The sequence below is a fragment of the Leptonychotes weddellii genome, chromosome 6 (genome assembly GCF_054177405.1).
Source record: "Leptonychotes weddellii isolate Sample4059 chromosome 6, ASM5417740v2, whole genome shotgun sequence".
Taxonomy (NCBI): domain Eukaryota; kingdom Metazoa; phylum Chordata; class Mammalia; order Carnivora; family Phocidae; genus Leptonychotes; species Leptonychotes weddellii.
In genome coordinates, this window is record NC_138374.1 from 13893850 (window position 1) to 13917879 (window position 24030).

Sequence of the window (24030 nt, forward strand, 5' to 3'; positions counted from 1 at the left end):
CTGGGTGGCTCAGTCGGTTGAGCAACTGCCTTCGGCTCAGGTCATGATCCCAGGGTCCTGGGATCGAGTCCCACATCGGGCTCCCTGCTCTGCGGGGAGCCTGCTTCTCCCTCTCCCACTCCCCCTGCTTGTGTTCCCTCTCTCGCTGTGTCTCTCTCTGTCAAATAAATAAATAAAATCTTTAAAAAAAAAAAAAAGAGTGGGTTCATGTCTAGTGAAACAGAGAAAAATAAGGAACCACTTGAAAGGCTTAAATAACTACAGTTATAAAATAATAATGACACATTCAAAAGAAGGGCAAGAAACATATGATTTATTATTTAACAAGCTATGGAGGATAATCATAAAAATAAAATAAAAATTTAATGTATGTGTTTTCCAAAAAAATTAAGAATGTTTCTTTTTTTAGAGAGATACCAAAGACAAACATATTCTATGGGTTCTGTTAAAGCCTCCACAAAACTGCCATTTTTAAAAGGCTTAACTTTTTATGAGAATTGATAAAATGCAAGTAAACCTAGTTTAAAATAATATTGGTTGCTTAACTAGCACAACACTAAACTTAAAAAGCAAAGCCTGTAATAATTAGTTTACAGCAAAAGTTCAACCCACAAAAGTTCTAAAAAGTCATTTTTACTTACAATTGGCATTGATCACCTTTGATTCCTTTAGTTGTGCAGAAACATTTTCCTGTGTGCATGTGACAAATATTTGCATGGCCACTGCATGTACAAGCTGTAAGTCAAAATGAAAATGATACTGAATATTCTCCATCACAAACATACATCACATTTCATTCAGGGTTTTATTTTTATACTGTGTATTTTCCCCTGGCCATCCATAAACTAGAGTTACCACATAAGTTATTTTTTATTAAAGGGAAGTAAATTCACTTATTTAAAAATTTTGTGAAACTCTTCAAAGTCTTTGGGGTATCCTGAAGTTTAGTATGGATCCAAGTATTATCACATTCTTCTTTGGGCTCCTTTCCATTTCTCATTTGGTACATCTATTTAATGAAATGATTTCAAAGAGCACAAGAGTTTTGGAGTCAAACAGCTTAGATTCAAAATGTACATATATAATCACCCAGCCACCTTGGGCAATTTATTTAACTTCTCTGCTTTAGTTTATTCATCTGCAAAAAAAAAAACAAAAAAACAAACAAACAAAAATAATAATACTTCGCTCTTAGTACTGACGTGAAGATTAAATGAGATCGTGTATTTTTAAATATCTAACACATATCAAGCACTTAATAAATACAGCTATTACTCCTACTACTATTACACTGCCAACAAAAATAAAAATATAATTATATATCATGTAAAAAAGCATGCCTCTTTATGCCCCCAAATCATCTTATTAGGCTTCTGAGATCATTCTCAGTTTTAATATTCCAGAATATTAACGGAAACATTCCAGGGCATAATAGTTACACACAGTCAATTTGGTTCAGATGAACTCATTTCATTTTCTTACTCTGCACTCCTTGTTAAAGAGTAGCATTCCAATTATTTGGGACACAAACTCCATACTTATTGTATCCAACATCCCAACAATTGGTAGGTTCTTTTTCAGCATGCACAATCTCTCCTATATCTGACCCCTCCTTTTCACGTGGTAACCACTGTAATTGGTGGCATAGCATCGTCATTCACCTTCTCTTACTAACACAGTGACATATCTGATCTTTCTACCATCGGTATTTCTAGGCACAATGCATTTTACAATCCTGAGACAATCTAAAGAGACCAGGCCAACCATGCTGCTAGCCCTTTCAAAAACCTTCAGTGAGAACTGTGTCCCTGCAGCCTCCAGCTAGTTAAATCACTCTCTGATATAAAGGAAACAATGTGGCTTTTCCTTGATTTACATACATATATAAAAATTAGTGAGTCACTGGTTTTAATCAAAATATAAAATATTCTAGAACACTAAGTATCTTGCTAATTGTTTATGATTTTTTTGCTTTGAAAAATATAGATGATTAATATAAAGTAAATACACACACCCCTACACACACATATGAAGTACGTTTTGGTACTAGGTAGATTCTTAACAACATGGTTTTTTGGCTAGAAGAAATTTCCACATAAAAGTATGACTTTTTTTCTTCCTAAAGAATATTTAAATAAATCAGCATAATTTTCCTTTAAGTTTGTAGAATTAACTATAGAAACCCACGATGCAAGAATTGCAGAAATGAATGACAAGGGATAGTATTGCAAGGAATAAAATAAATGAACAGCAAGCAATTATGGGACCCTAAGATATATTGATAACATGTAATTTCATAAATAGTAAATGAATATACCATGATATCTTAATATTAACTTGCAGAGGTTCATATTAGTTTGTCTTATATTCAGAACTTTACTAAAAATAATGATGCACATTAATATTTTAAAACTTAGATAAACCTTTTATTTACCCTTTATGACAGAACTGAATAAGAGTTATGTTTGCAGAGTTCCTTAAAAGAATTATCATTGTATAGTAGCTTTAATAATTCCTGAGACAAAAAAAAATTGTGTTAAAATACCTTTTAATGTGAGCTCATTTTGAAAGAATTCCCTTGTGGTTCTATACTTCAAGCTAAAATGACACAAATGTATTTTAAATTCAATTGTTTAAAATTTATACTTCATGACTGTTGAAATTATTCTGTTGTCAGCATTTGAGGTCATCTTTTTATGCTGAATAAGCACCTATGAAATCATCATACAGTGGCCTCTTGTTTGGCAAATTTTATATGATGATGATTTTATAGCCTAGACATACACTAAAGGGACACTATGTGGTCACATGTTATTTCTGTTCCCCTACAGTATAAAGTTGCAATATCAACTTATAACCAAGACTGAACAATAAGGATAGGAAAAAAAAAAAAAGATGCTATAAGGGTTATTCTAACAAGTTGTACATGAAGAATATACCTAGAAACATGAAACCAAAAAGTAGTCATGATTGGTAGCATTTGTTTCTACGTCAGTTTATGTGCCAAAGTCCCTTTCATTGCTACATCCTTGCTATCTGTTGAATACCTATAACAATAATTTCTGGAGGTTAGGAAATCATGTCGATTTAATATGCTTTGTATACTTCTAGCATATTATACTTAATATTTAGTAGATCTGCTATACATTATATTTCAAAGGAGTAAGAATTCTGACCAAAGGCAAATGTTCAAATAGCTGATCTAAAATTCTATTCTTCAAATTTACATTTTTATTTACAACTCTAAGCCCAAATTTTCATCAATGTGTGGTTTATGAAAAGGGAAAACTGAATACAGCTGTTTCTTTTTTATATAAACATGAAATGTTGATACCAACAATATCTTACCAATCTGAATTTTCTCATTAAAAATGCAAAAATTACAACTATTGCTATGGACCTGTTGTTGAGAGACTGTGATTTTTTTTTTCTACTGAAAAAGTGATAGTTCTCGTAATTAAAAATAGGCCATCAATCGGACATACAGAGATTACTTTTAGTCAGGATATTTGACACCTGTACTTGCCTAAATAAAGAGTGACTAGTAAAACTCAGTTATTCAGCCATAGATCCAGTATTTACTAAATGGTCTGGGGTGTAAGGCACTGCTCTAGAACTGTAATTAAGATGGCAAACAAGGAGCACCTGGGTGGCTCAGTCGGTTGCGCGTCCAACTCTTGATTTCAACTCAGGTCATGATCTCAGGGTCGTGGGATGGAGCCCCTTCAACAGACTCCGTGCTCAGCGGGGAGTCTACTTGATGATTCTCCCTCCCTCTCCCTCTGCCCCTCCACGCCTCTCCCTGCTTGTGTACTCTCTCTCTCAAATAAATAAATAAATCTTAAAAAAAAAAAGTGGCAAATAAGAATCTAGAACTTAAGTAACTGGAACCCTCAAGCAAATGGCACTGTTTCAAGGATTTCAGTAAAGGTTAGAAAGTCATAAAGTGCCAAGAGGGCTGTAATATTTATATTTTATATTCCAAAGCTGTCCAACATATTCAAAAATTGAAAGAAGAAACTCTAACCATCTATTCTAACTATATCCCTGGGTCCAAATCTGGCCCATTTCCTATTTTTGTACAACCCATAAGCTAAGAATGGTTTTTACATTTTTAAAGGATTGTGAAGAAAGAGAAGGAGGTAAAGGTGGAGATAAAGGAGGGAAGGAGGCAGATGAGGCAGAGGGAGCAACCATAAGTGGCCCACAAAAAACACAATTTACTATTTAACCCTTTAAAGGAAAAAAAGCATGCCAATCCCTGATCTACAATCACAAACCCTGGAATCACATAATTTGTCAGTTTTCCATTCTGATTTAATTTTAAAAACTGAAACCATATTTAAAACAAGTTAGTTTTTTTTTTCCTAACAGAACAGGGTTAAGCAAAAACATTCAAATATTAAAAATTTCACCAAAATAAATTTTAACTCAACTTCTAGAATTGTATTCTTAATATTCTGTGTTTACTTTTATAAAAGAGTAATTTTAATCTTGTTTCATTATCTTTGATTAAAGAATAAACCTTTAGTCATATTTTATTTTCTTACTCTAGCTGGGTAGATTTCTTGACTGCTGCTAATAACTACCATTAAAAGTATTTAAGGGTGCCTGGGTGGCTCAGTTGGTTAAGCGACGGCCTTCGGCTCAGGTCATGATCCCGGAGTCCCGGGATCGAGTCCCACATCGGGCTCCCTGTTCGGTGGGGAGTCTGCTTCTCCCTCTAACCCTACCCCCTCTTGCGCTCTCTCTCTCACTCTCTCTCTCAAATAAATAAAATCTTTAAAAAAAAAGTATTTAAACCCTTTAAAATTGACCTCTTATACTTTATTTAGTCTGGTTTTCATTCATCTAAAAAAATAGAACAAAATATTAAGATCCTGGGCTATAAATGAGACATTTAAGAATGACACATTACTAGAAGCTATTCACAAAGATTACTACTTGCCTCAAGTTCAAATTCTTAAATTCCAACTGACTGAATTTTTATTGTACCAAAATGAATCTGCATTGTTTTCAATGAGGTTACTTTAAAAGATTGCCTTGAATAGATATTAGATGATGAATCAAAGAATCTGAAAAAATGTTGAGTATTATGTTAAAAATATAAAACATATTTTGTAACATAATAACAATAACAATATTTTATATCTATATGACTGTACTATTTCTGAAGTATTTTCTTTTTTTTTTTTAAGATTTTATTTATTTATTTGAGAGAGAGAGAGAGAGAGAGCACATGAGGGGGGGAGGGTCAGAGGGAGAAGCAGGCTCCCTGCCGAGCAGAGAGCCCAATGCGGGACTCGATCCAGGGACTCCAGGATTATGACCTGAGCCGAAGGCAGTCGCTTAACCAACTGAGCCACCCAGGCGCCCTGAAGTATTTTCATACACATTACTTCTTTAATCTTTTGCCACACATATTATACCCATTTGACAGAGGAACAACTTCAAAGAAATGAAAAAAAAATAACAACTTTTTTATGGGATTTGATAAATTGATAACAGTCATCATATAAAAAGATAAACATGCAAGAAAAGCCAGGAAAACACTAAAAAAGAAAAGCTTAAAAAAAAAAAAGAACCAGCCTACTAGACATTAAAACATTTATAAGTCCTCTACAATAAAAACACTGCGATACTGGCACATCAAGAGACAAACAGATCAGCAGAGTAGAACAGAAAATCCATAAATAGAACCAAATACATATGAAACCTTAGAATATAAAAAGCTTGTATATTAAATCAGGGATCAAAATGAATATTTTAAAATAAATGTCAATAGGACAACTGGTGAAAAAGGTAAATTTAGATCTATACCTCACACCATACACAAAATTAAACTCCAAAAGCTTAGTGATCTAAGTGTAAAAAAGTAAAACCACACAAGTAACAGAAGAATTTCATAGATAACTTGGATGTAAGAAAAAGTATTCTAACTCTAACTCGAGAGTGATAATTTTGATGAGATTAAAATATAAAGACTTCAACATGGCAAAAACAAACAAACAAAAAATCACCATAAGCAATGCCAAAGGACACATATTGGAGAAAACTGTTCAACAGATGGATAATATTCCTAATAAGTAAAGAACTCTCATTAAATTAAGAGGATAAAAATATCTCAACAGAAAATTGAGCAAAAAACAGACAATTCACATAAAATATAAAAATGGTCCTTAAATGTATGAAGATAAGATTAATTTCACACATAAGAGAACTAAAAATTAAAATTTTCATCTATCAGACAAAAGTTAAAAAGTATAAAAATATTTTCTGTTCACAAAGCTATATGGAAACAGATACTCTCTCATACACTGCTAGTAGGAGTACAGACTGGTACAATCATTACTAGCAATACAATGTATGTGTTTATCTCTTAACCCCACATGCTCCATTCTTGGAATTTATCTTGAAGATACACCCCTTACAGTACAGATATATATATGCACACAAAAGTTTCCACTACACCACTACTGATATTTGAAATTATTGGAATTCACCTAAATATTCATCGTTGGAGAATAGTTGAATAAGCTATAGTATATCCTCATAATGTAGTACTAGGTAGGTATAAAAACAATGAGGAAGATCTCTGTAATGTGGAATGATTTCCAAGTTATATTACTAAATGACAAAAAAAACCAGTACAACAGAACATGTTACCCTTTGTGTAAAAAATTGAGAAAATATGCATGTTTCTGCATATTTAATTTTAAAAATAACATAGGGAGAATAAACCAGAGACTGGTTTGAGATAGGTTACTTACAGGGCATGAGTGAGAATGTCATGAAAAGAATAGGGGGAAATTGACTTTTTGTACATTTGCGACTTTGAGGACCGTGTTAATATTTCACGTATTCAAAAAAGAAAATTACATCAACAATACTGGTGGGGTGCAGGTGGCCCTAAAGCTGACTAAACACAGAAATAAATGAATGGCCCCTACTCAAATGACTAACAACCACACTGAGGAGGGAAAAAGAATGAACACAAGTACTTCTGAAACACAATTACAGACTATATGTGCTCATACTGAAGACAAAATAAATAAATAAATGTTAAACTCTCATTAGTAGACTTCCTTTTCACAGAGGTATGGTTTAGCAATTCCAAAACTACTTTCTGTGCATTTTAAGATTGAGGAAATTTAAAAATATATATTGTGGATAATGAAAGTCAGCTTAAAAATTTGGACAATAGGAAGAACAGAATGAACCCTGTAGTAAGGGACAGAAAATGAGGTATTAGTGTAAACTCATGGGTTTTTTTTTTAAAGATTTTATTTATTTTATTTTGGAGAAAGAGTGCAAACATGGGGAAGAGCAGAGGGGGAGAGAGAGGGAGGTGGAAAGAATCCCAAGCAGATTCTGAGCTGAGCACAGAGCCCAAGGTGGGGCTTAATCTCACTACCCCGAGATCATGACCTGAGCCGAAACCAAAAGTTGGACTCGTAACTGACTGAGCCACCCAGATGCCCCGAAACTCATGGATTTTAGTATAAAATATAGGTAGATGTAGAAATGTGTATCAATGTGTGTAGTTATGTACATGTATAAGAATATATGTGTCTATGGGTAGACAAGTAAGCATGTGTGCACACAGCATGTGTGTACGCTGTATTCTCCAGTTCTGTTGAGATGATCTAGAAATAAAATTGTCTTTGTAGCAAAGAGCCCACTAAAGGAACCAAGGCTGCTTAAGAAATGTCAGCTTCCAGTCTGGGCAGGAAAAGTACAAGATGGTGGCAAAAATACAAGAAAATGCTCAAAGAATGATAAAGAGTATGTAAGTAGATATATGAAAAATGGATGGATAGACAGATGATACAAAAATAGACAGATACACAGATACATAAATAAATACATAAATAAGATAACACAAACTAGAGAAGAAAAAGCTTTTCATTGTAAAAGAAAGCCAAAATAATTAGTATAGAAAGAATGATAGAAAATCACCATTTGGTAAAAATCATAAAATTAGTAGGTAAAAGTTTAAGAACTAACGTAATACTCACAGTCTCAAAGTATCTCCTAAAAGATATTTTTTTCATTAAAGGATAATATAGTAACTTTAGAGTGAAGAAATCTGGCAGACAAGACTTCATCCAAATGTCCCTATTGAACATTACCATTAATGGAAGGATGACAGCATGTGGCTCATGATATGGTGAGAAGAATTTAGCATAACTTCAGTGATATTCCTGCCAAAAGTATGCAATCAGAATATAATCATGAAGAAATGTCAAACAAAGACATATTTCATACAAAGCACATGCTATACACACACAAAAAAATGGGCTATAATCCTAAACAATGTCAATGTCACTTATTAAAAAAAAAAGACTCAAGAAATGTTCCAGATTCAAGAAGGCTAAAGAGACATAAAAATGAATGCAACCAGTCATCTTGGATTTTCTTTTCTCTAAAGAACAACGCTGGGACAATTAGTAAAATCTAAATAAGGTCTATATTTAATAACAATATGCACCAAGGTTCATTTCCTGATTTCTGTAACTGTAATATAATTAAGAAAATTCATAGTTTTTAGAAAATATCACTAAAGTATTTAAGGGATAAAGGCCCATCAAGTCTGCAATGTTTAACTGAAACAGCAAGACAGAGAGGAGACTTGAAGGAACTCTGTGAATTTACTTGCAACTCTTCTGTATTAAATTATGTCAAAACAAAAAGAATTAAATAGACCTTTTCGATTTTGAAAAGATTAAACATTTATACACCTAAAAAAATAAATAAAATACATGTTTATGTTTTTGACTTGTAAGTCAATAACAACATTATGTTTAACAACTTTGAGGTGTTCTCTTTTTCCCTATGTGTTAAGGGTTTTGTTTTTTCCATTTTGAGTAGAAGGGATGTTGTTAGCAATATGTCAAGTAAACAGTTCCATATCTCAAGAAAACATTAATTATTTCTCTTCCTATAAAGGGAATAAAAAGGTAGATAACAAATGGAGGCACTGTATGGAGGGTATAGAGATTGTAGGGAGGGTATTCATTCATTCATTCAACAAATATTTAATAAGAAACTATTCCATTTCAGCTAACCTGTAACATCCAACAGCAAAAGAAGAGAAGAATCATGGGAGCTTTTTCTTGCTTTTTTTTTAATTTTATTATATTATGTTAATCACCATATATCACATCATTAGTTTTTGATGTAGTGTTCCATGATTCATTGTTTGCATATAACACCCAGGGCTCCACGCAGTACGTGCTCTCTTTAATACCCATCACCAGGCTAGCCCATTCCCCCACCCCACTCCCCTCTAGAACCCTCAGTTTGTTTCTCAGAGTCCACAGTCTCTCATGGTTCGTCTCCCCCTCCGATTTCTCCCCCTTCATTTTTCCCTTCCTGCTATGTTCTTCTTCTTCTTTTTTTTAACATATAATGTATTATTTGTTTCAGAGGTACAGGTCTGTGATTCATCAGTCTCACACAATTCACAGCACTCACCATAGCACATACCCTCCCCAGTGTCTATCACCCAGCCACCCCATCCCTCGCACCCCCCACCACTCCAGCAAACCTCAGTTTGTTTCCTGAGATTAAGAAGAAGAATCATGGGAGCTTAACTGGTATTATCATTAACTAAGATGGGGTGAAAGGAGAATATTTTTAAATAATAAAGTCGCTCAATTCAGTTTTTGAACTAATCAATATGAACAATACAGGAAGTCAAAAAACAAGTTAAAATAGCTTATTAAAATAAATACACAATTAAATATTTATATACTTCCTTTAAAGCCTAAAAATATAGAATTATTCTTATAAAATCAGTAGATGGACCCATAGAGAAAAAGCAAGATGAAAGGTATAGATAAAATTATTTGTGATTAAAAGAAAAGCAAGTATTTGCATTCATATCCCATGGTATATAAAAATGGATCTTTGAGAGAAAAGGTGTTTCTTGGTGATAATATATTAAGAAGGATTTTAATATGTTTATGAAATATTTACAGAAAATATTTATGCCTATGCTTTCCTACACCTGCTCTAGGCATTTCTAATATATAATTAACTTGTCCACCATCACTAATTAGTTTTTGTGCCTTATCTGAGCAATGAAAAAGTATGTATCCAAATTGGCATTTAGCTTAATTTTACTCTTTAAAAAATCTATAAAATCAGACTAAAACCATATACATGCTTAGAATTTCTTAGATTAACCTCTAATTTTCTGGAGTATACAAAATAAATGTTTTGTGCTTGAGAATATGAGGAATATGACCCATTTTAAATTTACCCTTTAGTTGTCAAAAGCTTAACTTTTGTAGGTTTGTATAAAAGCCTTTTTATTGTTAAATTAAATTATACTATGTTACATCACTTTTTAAACAACCAGATAATGCCAGATCCTTATAACACAAAACCTTAAGCAATACATGAAAAGGGGAGTAGGCATCACATCAAATGAAATTAAAGAGAAATATTAAACACTTACAATAAAATAATGGCTTCTATCTCGTCCCCAAAACATATGTATTATACTGTAGATTTAAAACCATTAAGTATTTTTTTTAATTCCATGAGATATATTAGTGAACTTATTAATGAAAAGAAAGCATGCAAGTGACACACTTCATTGTCAAAAACATGCAAACCAGAGGTGGAAATAACCTGTAGCATCAGGTCTAGGACCTTAAATAACACTAACCAAATGCCAAAAGTTGAAATGAAGATTTAAAGTTAGGATGGGTGGAAAGTAAAAGTTTGTGCAAATGAAAAACAGGGAGAGAGGGGCGCCTGGATGGATCAGTTAAGTGTCTGCCTTCCGCTCAGGTCGTGATCCCAGGGTCCTGGCATCGAGCCCCGCATCGGGTTCCCTGCTCGGCGGGAAGCCTGCTTCTCCCTCTCCCACTCCCCCTTGCTTGTGTTCCCTCTCTCTCGCTGTCTCTCTCTCTGTCAAAAAAATAAAATCTTTAAAAAAAAAAAAAACAGGGAGAGAGATCTTGAGGAAAAGGGGTAGGTATAATAAAGGTGCGGAAGGGGGCGCCTGTGTGGCTCAGTCGTTGGGCATCTGCCTTCGGCTCAGGTCATGGTCCCAGGGTCCTGGGATCGAGCCCCGCCTCGGGCTCCCTGCTCAGCGGAGAGCCTGCTTCTCCCTCTCCCACTCCCCCTGCTTGTGTTCCCTCTCTCGCTGTGTCTCTTCTGTCAAATAAATAAAGAAAATCTTTAAAAAAAAAAAAAAATGCGGAAGTAAGCCAAGCAAAGTTCTCCAACACTCAAAAGTTCAGTGACTATGTCTCTAGCAGTTTCATGAGGCTCAGCCCACAGACATCTTTCTGAAAAGGCATCTAATACAAGAAACTAGTAAAAACTGCACCTTCTACTAACCACAATCTGAAGGTCATTCTGAAATCACTTGACTTAATGTCAGGTCCAAATACCTTTCATAGTCTCAGTTCTTCTTGTCGTTTTGATTCCTTTTATGAGGATAAAAGGGATGAAGAGAACTCAAAAAGATGGGATAAAGAAAGCTTAGGGCTATAAGTGTTTGAAGTTAGAGGAACACATCCCCCAGAAAAACAAAATATTTCAAAATAATTAGTACAGAGAGAAGATAAATAGAAGCTATAAAATAAAGATTTTTTTAAATCCTTCAGTTTAAACAGGCAGCTCTGTATGATTTAAAAAAGCCTTTTTTGGTTTTCTTATTTAAATTTTTTTAAAAAATGTTATTCTGAAGCAAATCTTTAATCAAAGTATAACTTCATGCCCACACCATATGCTAAATATCTACATATAATTATATAATTATTCATGTAATGGCCTCTCTTTGGGATATTTTTTTAAATTTTTTTTAAGATTTTTCTTTATTTACTTGACAGAGAGAGACACAACGAGAGAGGGAACACAAGCAGGGGGAGTGGGAGAGGGAGAAGCAGGCTTCCCGCTGAGCAGGGAGCCCGATGTGGGGCTGGATCCCAGGACCCTGGGATCATGACCTGAGCCAAAGGCAGACGCTTAATGACTGAGCCACCCAAGCACCCCTCTTTGGGATATTTAAAGTCTCAGGTTGGCCTTTCTCTGTCACACAGGAAAATCATGTATACCAAGAAAATACAAACTTTTAACTTTGTTGTGTCAAAATAATTAATAGAAATAAGATTTCCATGTCAAGTGATTTTCATTCATCTGCAGTTTTAGATTATTCAGGTCAATGTTCCCAGTTTGAGAGAATTAAATTTCTTACACTTATTTCAAGAAATAGTTCATTTGGTTATAAACTTTCAGCCTCTATAAACATCTCTAATATGTGAGAAGGGTTTGTTTGTTTATTTATTTATTTTTGTGAGACGGGTTTAAAATCCTAGTAGAGAGAAAGAAGAGTTCATTCATACTCCTTTTACTACCCTCTTGTCTCTGAGAATAGTTGTGTCATAGCCCAATGTATTTATTAAAGTATTAAATACTTCTGTAAAAGTCAGCTATGGGTAGATATCCACAATATACCAAAAAATTTTAAAAATAAATAAGTTTTGCTTATATGAAACAAAGGCAAAACTAGAACTGTCACTTGTTGGAAGAACTCTTTTTTCCCCAAACTAGAAAAGAGTAAGTTTCTTTATCACTATTAAAAGTAAAAACTAAAATTTAAAAATGTAGAAAGAAAAAAATCAGATGAGTATAGTATTCAAAAACCTAGAAAAAGAACAAGAAAATGAACTAAAAGATATAACTTAATAAATATAAAATTAGACTTTGCTAAAACCAATTATGAATGCAATGTTAAAGAAAAAAATCTTATTGGTAATACCAACTCACCCATTAAACATCTTGCAATAAAATAATCAAAAAGAGTTAAGACCTAGATGAAGAAAACTATTGGTCATATATGACTGCAATTTTTAAAATGCCTATATTTCATGATTTGGAGAGTTTTTTTTGTTCTTATAGTACATCTTTTTATGAATAATCAAATAAAACAAGTACATATAAGTATTTTTAAACATTTTGGGGATTAATAGCATTATAGCTTAGTTGTCTTACATTTAGAACAAGGTATAATATAAAGCATGCAATTAATGATAATCTTATAAAATTGTAACTTATAAATTGAACTTAACTCCAAAGGGCCTACCCAGATCGTTCCATCAGGATTAATCTATTTGTCCCTGGTTCTATCATTCAACCTCTTCATAACGCTATGACAGCACCTTACAATGTAGAGAAATCAAGCCCTAGCACAGTCTTTTGCATATAGTTAGCACTCAATAATTGTTTGTGAATTTGAGGATAATCCTTCATTGCAAAGTAATGCAGTGTATAGACTGTTGAGTGAGACATTCTAGTCAATGAAACTTTCACTTACTTTCTTTTACTAAAATTTGTAAGTCAAACTGGAGATTATATGACAAAAACAATACTGCTACAAAGTCTAAATCATACATTTTTATTAACATACTTAAGTCTACTGATGTTACAAATTGTAATAATAAAAATAATAGCAATAATGGCAATAATAGCATTCTAGAGTTAGCGTTTGCCAGAAACACATATTATTTCTTATGTAAAATACCTCATTTAAGCCTCACAATAAATTAAATTAGTCACATAATTTTTAAGTGAGGAAACTGAGACAATATAGGTTAAAAAATTACCCAAGGTGACAGTGGCATTGCCTGGATATGGACCCAAGCAATATGATTCCAAAGCCCAAGCTGTTTACAATGTTATATTCTTCCATAGCTACAAAGATGATTGATAGATGATAGATGATAGATAGAAAGATAGATAGATAATAAATAGATAGATAGCAGCTCCAAGGCAAATTTGTATCAAAGAATCTTTTTGGACATCAATGAGAAATAAAATAATTTTAATAATAAACCGCTTTTTAAAAAGTTCTTGTTCCAAGTTTTTATTTAAACTCCAGTTAGTTAATATACAGTATATTAGTTTCAGGAGTAGAATTATTGATTCATCACTCAAATATAATACCCAATGCTCATCACAAGTGCCCTCCTTAATACCCATCACCCATTTAACCTATCCGCCCACCCATCTCCCCTATAGCAACCCTCAGTTTGTTCTCTATAGTTAAGAGTCTCTTTATGGGAATTTCCCTCTCTCTTTTCTTTTTTTCTCTATGTACATCTGTTTCATTTCTTAAATTCCACATATGAGTGAAATCATATGGAATTTGTCATTCTCTGGGTGACTTATTTCACTTAGCATAATACAATCCAGCTCCATCCACATCCTTGCATATGGCAAGATTTCATTCTTTTTTATGGCTGAATAATATTCCATTGCCTATATACATCTATCACATCATCTTTATCCATTTCCATCAGTTGAAGACACTTGAGCTCTTTCCATAGTTTGGCTATTGTTGATAACATTGCTATAAACATCAGGGTGCCTGTGCCCCCTCAATTCAGTATTTTTGTATCCTTTGGGTAAATACCTAGTAGTGTAATTGCTGGATCATAGGATAGTTCTATTTTTAACTTTCTGAGGAACTTACATGCTGTTTTCCAGAGTGGCTGCACCAGTTTGTGTACCCACCGACAACGTAAGAGAGTTCCCCTTTCTTGGCATCCTTGCCAACATCTGTGGTTACGTGTGTTGTTAATTTTAGCCATTCTGACAGGTATTTATTTATTTATTTATTTGAGAGAGAGCGAGGGAGAGAGAGAGCAGGGGAACGGTCAGAGGGAGAGGGAGAGAGAATCTCAAGCAGACTCCGTGATGAGTGCAGAGCCCGACATAGGGCTCAGTCTCACCACCCTGAGATCATGACCTGAGCCGAAATCAAGGGTCAGTTGCTTAACTGACTGAGTGACCCAGGCACCCCTGACAGTTACTAATAACCCACTTTTAAGAGTTAATTGTAATAAAAGAATAGCTATGAATATGCCATAGTCTAAAAACAATCTGAGGAAAATCTACAAGTACATTTATTAATATCGGCAACAATGTTAAATTGACTTTAGTAGACTGAATTTAAAAAATAATCTCTGAATCTGCAGGACCTCTAAAGCCTCACCATTCTAATATAAATCTACTTCCTTCTTTCCCTTACTATCAACAGACTTTGAATTTTAATAAATGCATATACTAATGAAAAATGAACTTTTCTCAATAAGGTGAACTAAAAATAAAGAAACAACAGTAAATTTATACTTCTCATTTTTTATAAATTGATTTTAGCCACAGCTGCATTAAAAATAATTCACCAAATGTGAGATACTCTTGATTTAGTTAGATAGCTAATGTGGCCCTAAGAAATAAAAATGACTTTCATATATTACATCACCATAGAGAAGTCAGAGACAGCAAAATAATATCTTGCCAACTTTAGGAAACAAGGAAACTATAAGGAATTATTTAAAGCTCCATAAACTACCAGAGAATGTGCAGTAGTGAATAAGATAAGCATTTATCTTTCATCCCCTTTAATTTTCCATTGCATTATGCCTCAGCTTGCCAGATGTGTAATGTCAGCAACAAAAATGAATATGGAATAACTGAACTTAGTCTTAAACCTAGCAGAGAAGTATCATCCCCAAAGGGGAACATATTTCTAAAAGCACTTATGCCTATTGGAGTGATAAAACTTACCATTCTAATTTAAAACATTTTGTAGCTAAGATAGTTATTCAAATGTTCCTTTTGACTATATTGGCAAAAAATTAATACTTTGGTAATCCTCATGACATTGCATTTGGCAGTGGATTCTTAGATATGCACCAAAAACACAAGCAACAAAAAAATAAATAAATAAATGACTTCATCAGAATTGGAAACTTTTGTGTTTCAAAGGACACTATAAAGAAAGTGAAAAGGTAACCTACAGAATGGGAGAAAATATTTGCAAAATATATATCTGATAAGGGCTTCATATCTGGAATATATAAAGAACCCTTACAGTTCAATGATAACATCAAACAACCCAAATAAAAAATGGGCAAAGGACTTAATAGACATTTCTCCAAAGATCTACAAATGGCCAATAAACACATGAAAAGACACAGGAACCTGAACAAATATAGCACGCCCATGTTCATTGCAGCATTACTCACAATACCAATAGTTGGAAGCAACTCAGGGGTCCATTAATGGATGAATGGATAATGTATGTGTATGCATATACACATACAATAACATACACATACAACAGAATATTATTTGGCCTTTAAAAGGAAGGACCTGACACATGCTACAACATGAAAGAAACTTGAAGACAATTACACTAAGAGAAATAAGCCAGTCATTAAAGGACAAATACTGTACAATTCCACATATTTCAGGCTATCTAGAGAAATCATATTCATAGTGACAGAAAATAAAACGGTGGTTGCCAGGAGCTGGAGTAAGGGTAATGGAGAATTATTATTTAATGGGTACAGAGTTTCAGTTTTGCAAGATGAGAAGAGTTCTGGAGATGGATGGTAATGATGATTTCACAACAAAGTAAATGTATTTAATGCCTTTGTGCTATACACAAAAACATGGTAAAAATAGTAAATTTTATGTTATGTATATTTTACCACAATTAAAAAAATAATAAATTGTTCTAAAATGGGCAAAGGACTTCAACAGATATTTTCCAAAGAAAATATACAATGGCCAACAACCACATGAAAAGACAGTTAACATCACTAGTCATTAGGGAAATGCAAATCAAAACCACAATGGGATATCATTTCATATCCACTAGGATGATTAAAGTTTTTTAAAAATGGAATATAGCAAGTGTTGGCAAGGATGTGGAGAAATTGGAATCCTCTACGTTTCTGGTGGGAATGTAGAATGAGGCAGCCACTATGGAAAAGAACTTGAACAATTTGGCAATTCCTCAAAAAGTTAAACGTAGAATTACCACAATCCCTCTCCTAGTTTATGCACAAAAGAACTGAAAACCAGTATTCAAACAAAGATTTGTACAGTAAAGTTCACAGCAGCATTATTCACATTATGTAAGCAGTGTTAACATTCTTTGATAGGCCAGGCCCTGGGCCAGCTCCCTGTTTAATAGTCTTCATCTTTTCCTAACCAACAATAGAGGCTTTTCTGTGGGTGCTGTACGGGCAGCCTCCAAGTAGAAATAGAAGATTAAAACATAGGGACAAGGACCAACCTAGAGATAAAAAAGGATTACTATAAAATTACAATTTAAAAGGAAGTTTATAACATAATAAAAAATAATAATAAAAAAAAAGGAAAACCTAAAAATTCTCTAAAAAGTAAGAGAAAAAAGCAGGAGGATAGAGAGGAAGATAGAGAAAAGTAGAGTTTAGTGAACAAAAAAATGTGATGAGAATAGCACTTTAAATGCTCTTTTAATGTACTTCAATTCCCTTATGTGTGCCCCTATATATATGATCTCATTTGATCTTTATCAATCTCCTTTTTACATATGAGAACAATGCGGCACTGAGAAGTTGAGTGGTTATGGTCACACACGTGAACAGTGGCGGGGGGATTTCAGCCCAGGATTGATTCCAAACCCAAAAAAGCTTATCTGATGTAAGGCATACACAAAACCATTAATTATTTCTTATATCTAAAGTCAAACAATAACTTATTATTATTAAAAAACAATCAGCAGTGAATTTTTTGAATAGTGAGACTACAGGCGATTTTTAATGTATCTGCATTTGCTAATTTTCCATGTATTCATTTTGAAATAAGAAAAAAACTTTTTAAAGTATATCAGAGAATTGTTATAGTTCATATCTCCCCTAATGAATAAATACTACCTTCTAAAAATACTGAAACTTAATGGAGGACGCCTGGGTGGCTCAGTCGGTTAAGCATCTGCCTTCAGCTCAGGTCAGGATCCCAGGATCCTGGGATCGAGCCCCGCATCGGGCTCCCTGCTCAACAGTGAGCCTGCTTCTCCCTCTCCCTCTGATCCTCTCTCCGCTCATGCTCTCTCTGTCAAATAAATAAAATCTTAAAAAAAAAAAACCTAATGGAAAAAATTTTCTTTTATAAAATATATTTTCCACAAGAGTTGTATCTTTCTCAATTTTCTTTTCTGTGGTAAAAATACACTGAAGTAAAAGAAAAAATACTTACCTGTGCACTGTCCTCCATTAGTCGGATCCCCGTAATAACCTGGCATGCAGTCTTGACACTGCTTTCCTGTGGTAAGATTTTTACACTGTTCACACACGTTATTATTGATGCAAGTGCTATGTCCATTACACTGGCAAGCTAAAGAAAAGAGTAAAAAATATTATAAATACCTACAAAACCATAGCAAGTATAATAGCTATCAAGACAAAGAATTTATTTTACAAATTTGAATGGTAGCAAAGTCCAAAGGACATTTCCCAAGTTTTATTTTTTTATGTAAAATATATGTGGCTCAAAATATTAATGCAGGACAATATATATAATAAATTGTGTTGAAATTTTGTCATATGTTCTATAAAATGTAGGGGAAAGAGATAAAGTAAAACATAACAGTTATAGCTAAAAAGGGAATACTTATTTTTTTTGAGATGGAGTGGGAGAGAGAGAGTGCACATGAGCAGGGGTGAGGGGCAGAGGGAGAGGGAAAGAGAGAATCTTAAGCAGGCTCCATGCCCAGCACGGAGCCCAATAAGGGGCCCCATCTCACGATCTTGACATCATGACCCGAGATAAAATCAAGAGTCAGACACTTAAGTGACTGAACCACCCAGGCGCCCCAAAAAGTAATACTTAGCACGTTCCTTAAAGATTCAAGTGAATATTATGTCTAGAAGTTACACAAACACAAGAATGAATAATATAGCTTTGGTAAAGAATGTTAAAATGCATCTTAATTATATTTACACACAATAACAAAGGATCAATAAATATAGAAAACTGTGTGGCTACAGGTCCTTCAAAAAGCTCCATGTATGATTAACAAAAATAGCACTTTTAAGTTAATTTGCATAAAAGCAAATTATCGTCTTATTTTCTTTGGATAAGAAAAGCTTCAAAGCTTAATCAAAATTCTTTTTGAATGTGAACTAAACAGAATCACATTTAAAGCATGAGACTTTTTTGTGTTTTATGTGTAATATAAGATTTAATAAGTTCTGGTAATAATTTTACAGGAGCATTTCAGATGAGAGATAAAGTTCATATATGAAAGCTCATGTCTTTCGTCCTATTTGGAGCATAATGACTTAGTTTCATAACTGCTTGCCCAAACACCATCATCATTGCCACCCTCATAATCATTTTCATCACTATTACAACTAAGATAGCATTTAATTGAGCTTTCTCTTACTCTAGCCAGGGAAGCCAATATTCAGTCAATTTCAATTGTTTGTGGCCAGCATCTCTTCTGATTGGTCAGAGTACATTTTGTATCAGTCTTAGAATATATAAATACCACTCTATTGCCAGATAGTATACCAGGTGGTATACCTAAATTATATCATTTAATCCTCACAATGATTCTATATGGAAGGCACTACACTGGGGACCATTTCTAAGATAAGGAAGCCTGGGTTAAGCAACCACCCAAAGTCACACAGCTAATCAATGGCAGAAACAAACACACAATCAGAAAGTACGAATCAAAAGACAGACATTAAATACCATACCTCTTGTATGTAGAAAATTTGAAAGTGAGAGGGAAATCCTAAGAGAGTAACATAGGTTCATCCACAAGAGCTAACATCAAAGGGTAAAGAAATACACAGGCAAGAACAGTAAAAACTAAACACCTATACCTTATAGAAATTTTCAGAGCCATAACTCTACTGTAAGACAGTATAGAAATAACATAAAGCCATCATGGGAAAATGCTAAATAATCTCCATCATCCTCTTTATAAAACTGAGGAAAATTATAACATAGTTTTCACATTTTATATTACATTATGAAACAATGAGGAAATTTTGAACAAGGAAACATGTTCACAATAATTTAAGTGAAATCAAGATACAAAACATTACATTTAGAATGACAATTTTGTTTTAAAATGTATAAATATGGGATGCCTTGGTGGCTCAGTTGGTTAAACATCCTACTGACTTGATTTCAGCTCAGGACATGATCTCAAAATCCTGAGATCTAGCCCAGCATCAGGCTCCATGCTCAGCGGGAGTCTCCTTCTCTCCCTCTCCCTCCCTCACCCTTTACCCCTCCCCCTGTTCGCTCTCTCAAGGGCTCTCTCTCTCTCTCTCTAAAATAAACAAATTAATTTAAAAAAATAAAAATAAGGAGACAAACCATAAGAGACTCTTAATCTTAGGAAACAAACTGAGGGTTACTGGAGGGGAGGGCGTGGGGGATGGGTTTACTGGGTGATGGACATTGGGGAGGGTATGTGTTGTAATGAGCACTGGGTATTATATAAGACTAATGAATCACAGACCTGTACTCCTGAAACAAATAATACATTATATGTTAATTAATTGAATCTAAATAAAAAATAAAAATAACAAAGTTTAAAAAACAAAATGTTTAAGTATGCCTATGGAAAAGTTAATATAGGTTATCTTAGTTTAGTAAGATTTTTTGCATCATCAATTTTCTATAATAAATTCATATTGCTTCCATAATAAGAAATAATAATGTTAAGAACTTTAATTTTTTAACACTTGTTTAAAAGTGTAAGTTACTGTTTCATAGAAATTTTATTATGTGACACCACTAATTAATTCAGTCAGGTAAAAACAAAATTTATTGAGTGCCCACTACATGTAAAGCATTACCTGAAAAAGTTAAAATAACAAATGGGTTACTATATGTATTTTATGAACCTCCTGGCGATATATTTTCATCATAAAAACAAATGCTTTAACTTCTGAATAAGAAGCAATCACATCTAACATCCTCCCGTTAGCTCACCACTAAAATAAGAAGGAAACTTGCCAGCAACTACAGGAATTTGGGTATGGTGACAATGACACAAATTAAAGAAAGTAGTAAACTACAATATCTCTGGAAATTAAAAGAGGATCCCTGGTGTAATTCCACTCACTGTCTCTTCCTGAAAATGAGAAATTCAGAAGGCAGTTCTGAGCCATAGGGCAATCATGAAGCATATTATTGGCATGATGCCATACAGCTCATGGAAAGTGTGATACAGGAAAGTCAAATGTTTGGGGTAATGAATATACCACACAAAAAGCTGGTACAATTTAGACCTAACTGCAGACAGAATTTCCGAGGGAAAAAAGAAGAGGGGGGGGTGGTCACTGTCATAGCTTGTAACTAGCATGGTAATAATGGCAAAAGAGAAAGCATGTTACAGAAAGTGGAACCCAGGCATAATGGCTGTAGCAAACACAGACAAGAAAACGATACACAATAAGCCTATGATTATGTTTTATTCCTACTAGCATCAGGGTGCTGGAGCAATGAGTTAATAGAAGCTTGCATCTAACAGTTCTTGCAGGATACATTGTTACTTGAAAGGTTCTAATAACAACCTGGCTGAGGAACATGAATAAAGCTAAAGAGAAGCTATCCATACTGTTTTGTCTAAATTTTAAAACCAGCCCAGATGGTTCTTTATCTCTGGATACACAAACAGATTTAAAAAAAAGAGAAAGAAAGAAAGAAAAGAAAGAAAGAAAGAAAGAAAGAAAGAAAGAAAGAAAGAAAGAAAGAAAGAAAGAAAGAAAGAAAGAAAGAAAGAAAAAGAAAGAGAAAGAAAGAAAGAAAAAAAGAAAGCAAGCAAGCAAGCATTATGGAAAACTCAGCATTTGATATGCAAATAAAGTACATAGTTTTGAAAAATATGTGCTCTCTAAAACAGATGTAAAACATTTAAAAATATCTGCTTAACTTCCTCAATAAAACTCAAAAAAAGTATATACAGAAAATTTACTCAAAACATTTTTTAACACATACCCTATCTTAAAACAAAAGGGATTATCAGATGCTAAAAATCAGAACTGGGATTCAAAACAAGAATGTTAAAGAGAATTTTGAGGTAGTTACAGAATTTCACTATACATAGGATAAACAACCAAGAATAAAGAGACATGGGTTTGAAAACGCAGCATGGCCAGGTGATATGATCTCTGGCATCCTCAAGGAAGAGAGCTAAACTGAACCATATTTATAATGCCTGAAGCCTTCAATTGCAGCCCCTATCTGTGGGGGAGAAAAAAGGTACTAAAGCACATCACAAGCCCAAAGTAGCTGAAAAGAACCTTAAGGACACTGTGGTAGGTGTATGAAAGAAAAAAAGTCACTTGTGAGAAATTATAGCCTATGCCAGACATATATGTTGGGTGAAATTCACATTGTCCACATGGTAGAGAAACATCAAACATTAACGTAAAATCTGTTCTGTAATCAAGAAAAACCTCACACACACCTTGCAAAATCAGATGTAAATGGCCCCTTGAAATACTTCTAAAAACTCAGATCATACAAATACAACACAGAATATACGCTGAGAAAAAAAATTTTTTTTCTGTAAAGGGCTAGATGGTAAGTATTTTAGGCTTTGCTGATGATATAATTTCTACCACAATTATTCACCTCTGCCTATATTATAGTGCATTATAGTGCAAAAGCAACCATACACAATACTGAACAGTTGAGCATATCCGCATTCCAGTAAAACTTAATCTACAAATATAGGCAAGGGACCAGGTCCGGCCTTCAGGCCTTGCTTTGCAAACCTCTGACTTGTAGGAAGGTGGGGGGCAAGCAAACAAACAAAAACACTTACAGAGTTAAACCTCAAAAAGAAAATTTACAAAGCATCAAAAAGAAGACTCAGAAGAGAGAGATAATAAAAATGAGAATTGATAGACCAAGAGCTGGACTCACAGGACAACTAGAAGACAATGAAAATATTAAAAATAATTAAAGACAGAAAAAATAAAACTATGCTTAAAGAAGTAAAAGTAGGTATGACAATATCAGACCAAATAGAGAACAATCGTAAAAACAAATTTTTAAAAAATGAATGAAAATTAATGAGTAGAATAATTTAATAACTAAAATAAAAAATACACTAGAGGGACTCAACAGTAGATTAATACTGGCAGAAGAAAGAATTAATAGGTCAATAGAAACTATGTCCATACAGAGAGAAAAAAGAATGGAGAAAAGTGAACAAAACCTCAGATAAATGTGGGAAATCATCAAGTACTCAAGCCAACGTGTAATGGGAGTGTTGAAAGGATGAGAGAGAGAGAGAGGAGGCTAAAATTTACTTGAAGAAATAATTCTGAAAACTTCCCTAATTTGATAAAAATGTTATCTACACATTCAAGAAGCGTAACTCTAAGTACAAAAAACATGAAGAGATTGACCGACACAGTATAATAAAAAAGATAAAAATCAAAAACAAGGAGAAAATCTTGAAAGCAGCAAGAGAAAATATGACTTCTCACTTACAAAGAAGCCCAATAAGATTAACAAATGACCTTTAATCAGGAGCAGTGGAGGCCAGTAGGCACTGGATAATATATCTAAAGTTGTCAAAGAAAAACTGTCAACCAAAAATTTCATATACAGAAAAGCTACTTTCAAAAAGTTTAAATGAATTTATAAAGACATTCACAGATAAACAAAAATTGACAGGATTTGTTGCTAGAAGATTTACCTTATAAGGAATACTATAGGAAGTTCTTCAGTGGGAAACTACATGACCCCAAATAGTAATTCAATTCCACACAATACGATGAAGAGCACTGGTAACTGTAATTATGCCATTACAAAAAACAATAAAAGGATATGTTTTTTCTCCTTTCTTCTGTTACCTAATTTTTAAATTATATTTTAAAAGATATATATAATGATATTGTTGGGCTTATAACATAAAAATATATTTCCCAATAACAGCACCAAGGAAGTGGGTGGAACAAAATCCGTATTGGGCAACAGACATGACATGGTATTAACAGATGGTAACTTGAATGCACAGGAATGAATGAAAAAACCATAACTGGTAAATATAAAAATTAATACAATGAAAGCTATAAATATATACTCGCCCTCCTTCCTTCTCTCAGATTCTTTAAAAGACAAAATATTATAAAGTATTAACTGTAAAGATGTATTGTTGGGTTTGCAACATATATAGAAGTAATCGATATA

At 33.5% G+C, this 24030-nt stretch overlaps 1 protein-coding gene across 2 annotated transcripts in view; it reads right to left on the reverse strand.

Annotated features, from left to right (window-relative positions):
* Positions 1-214: 214 nt before the first annotated feature.
* LOC102732683 (attractin-like protein 1) overlaps positions 215-24030 on the reverse strand; it is a 163470-nt gene continuing 139654 nt past the window's right edge. Inside the window, exons 14-15 of one of the 2 annotated variants that reach the window (XM_081823458.1) lie at positions 18055-18192; positions 215-735 (exon numbers count right to left, since the gene is read on the reverse strand). In XM_081823458.1, coding sequence (XP_081679584.1) covers positions 638-735; positions 18055-18192 — 236 coding nt within the window. In that variant the 3' untranslated portion in view covers positions 215-637. Of the gene's footprint in view, positions 736-18054; positions 18193-24030 lie in introns of those variants that run through there. The other variant, XM_081823459.1, reaches the window with a different exon arrangement.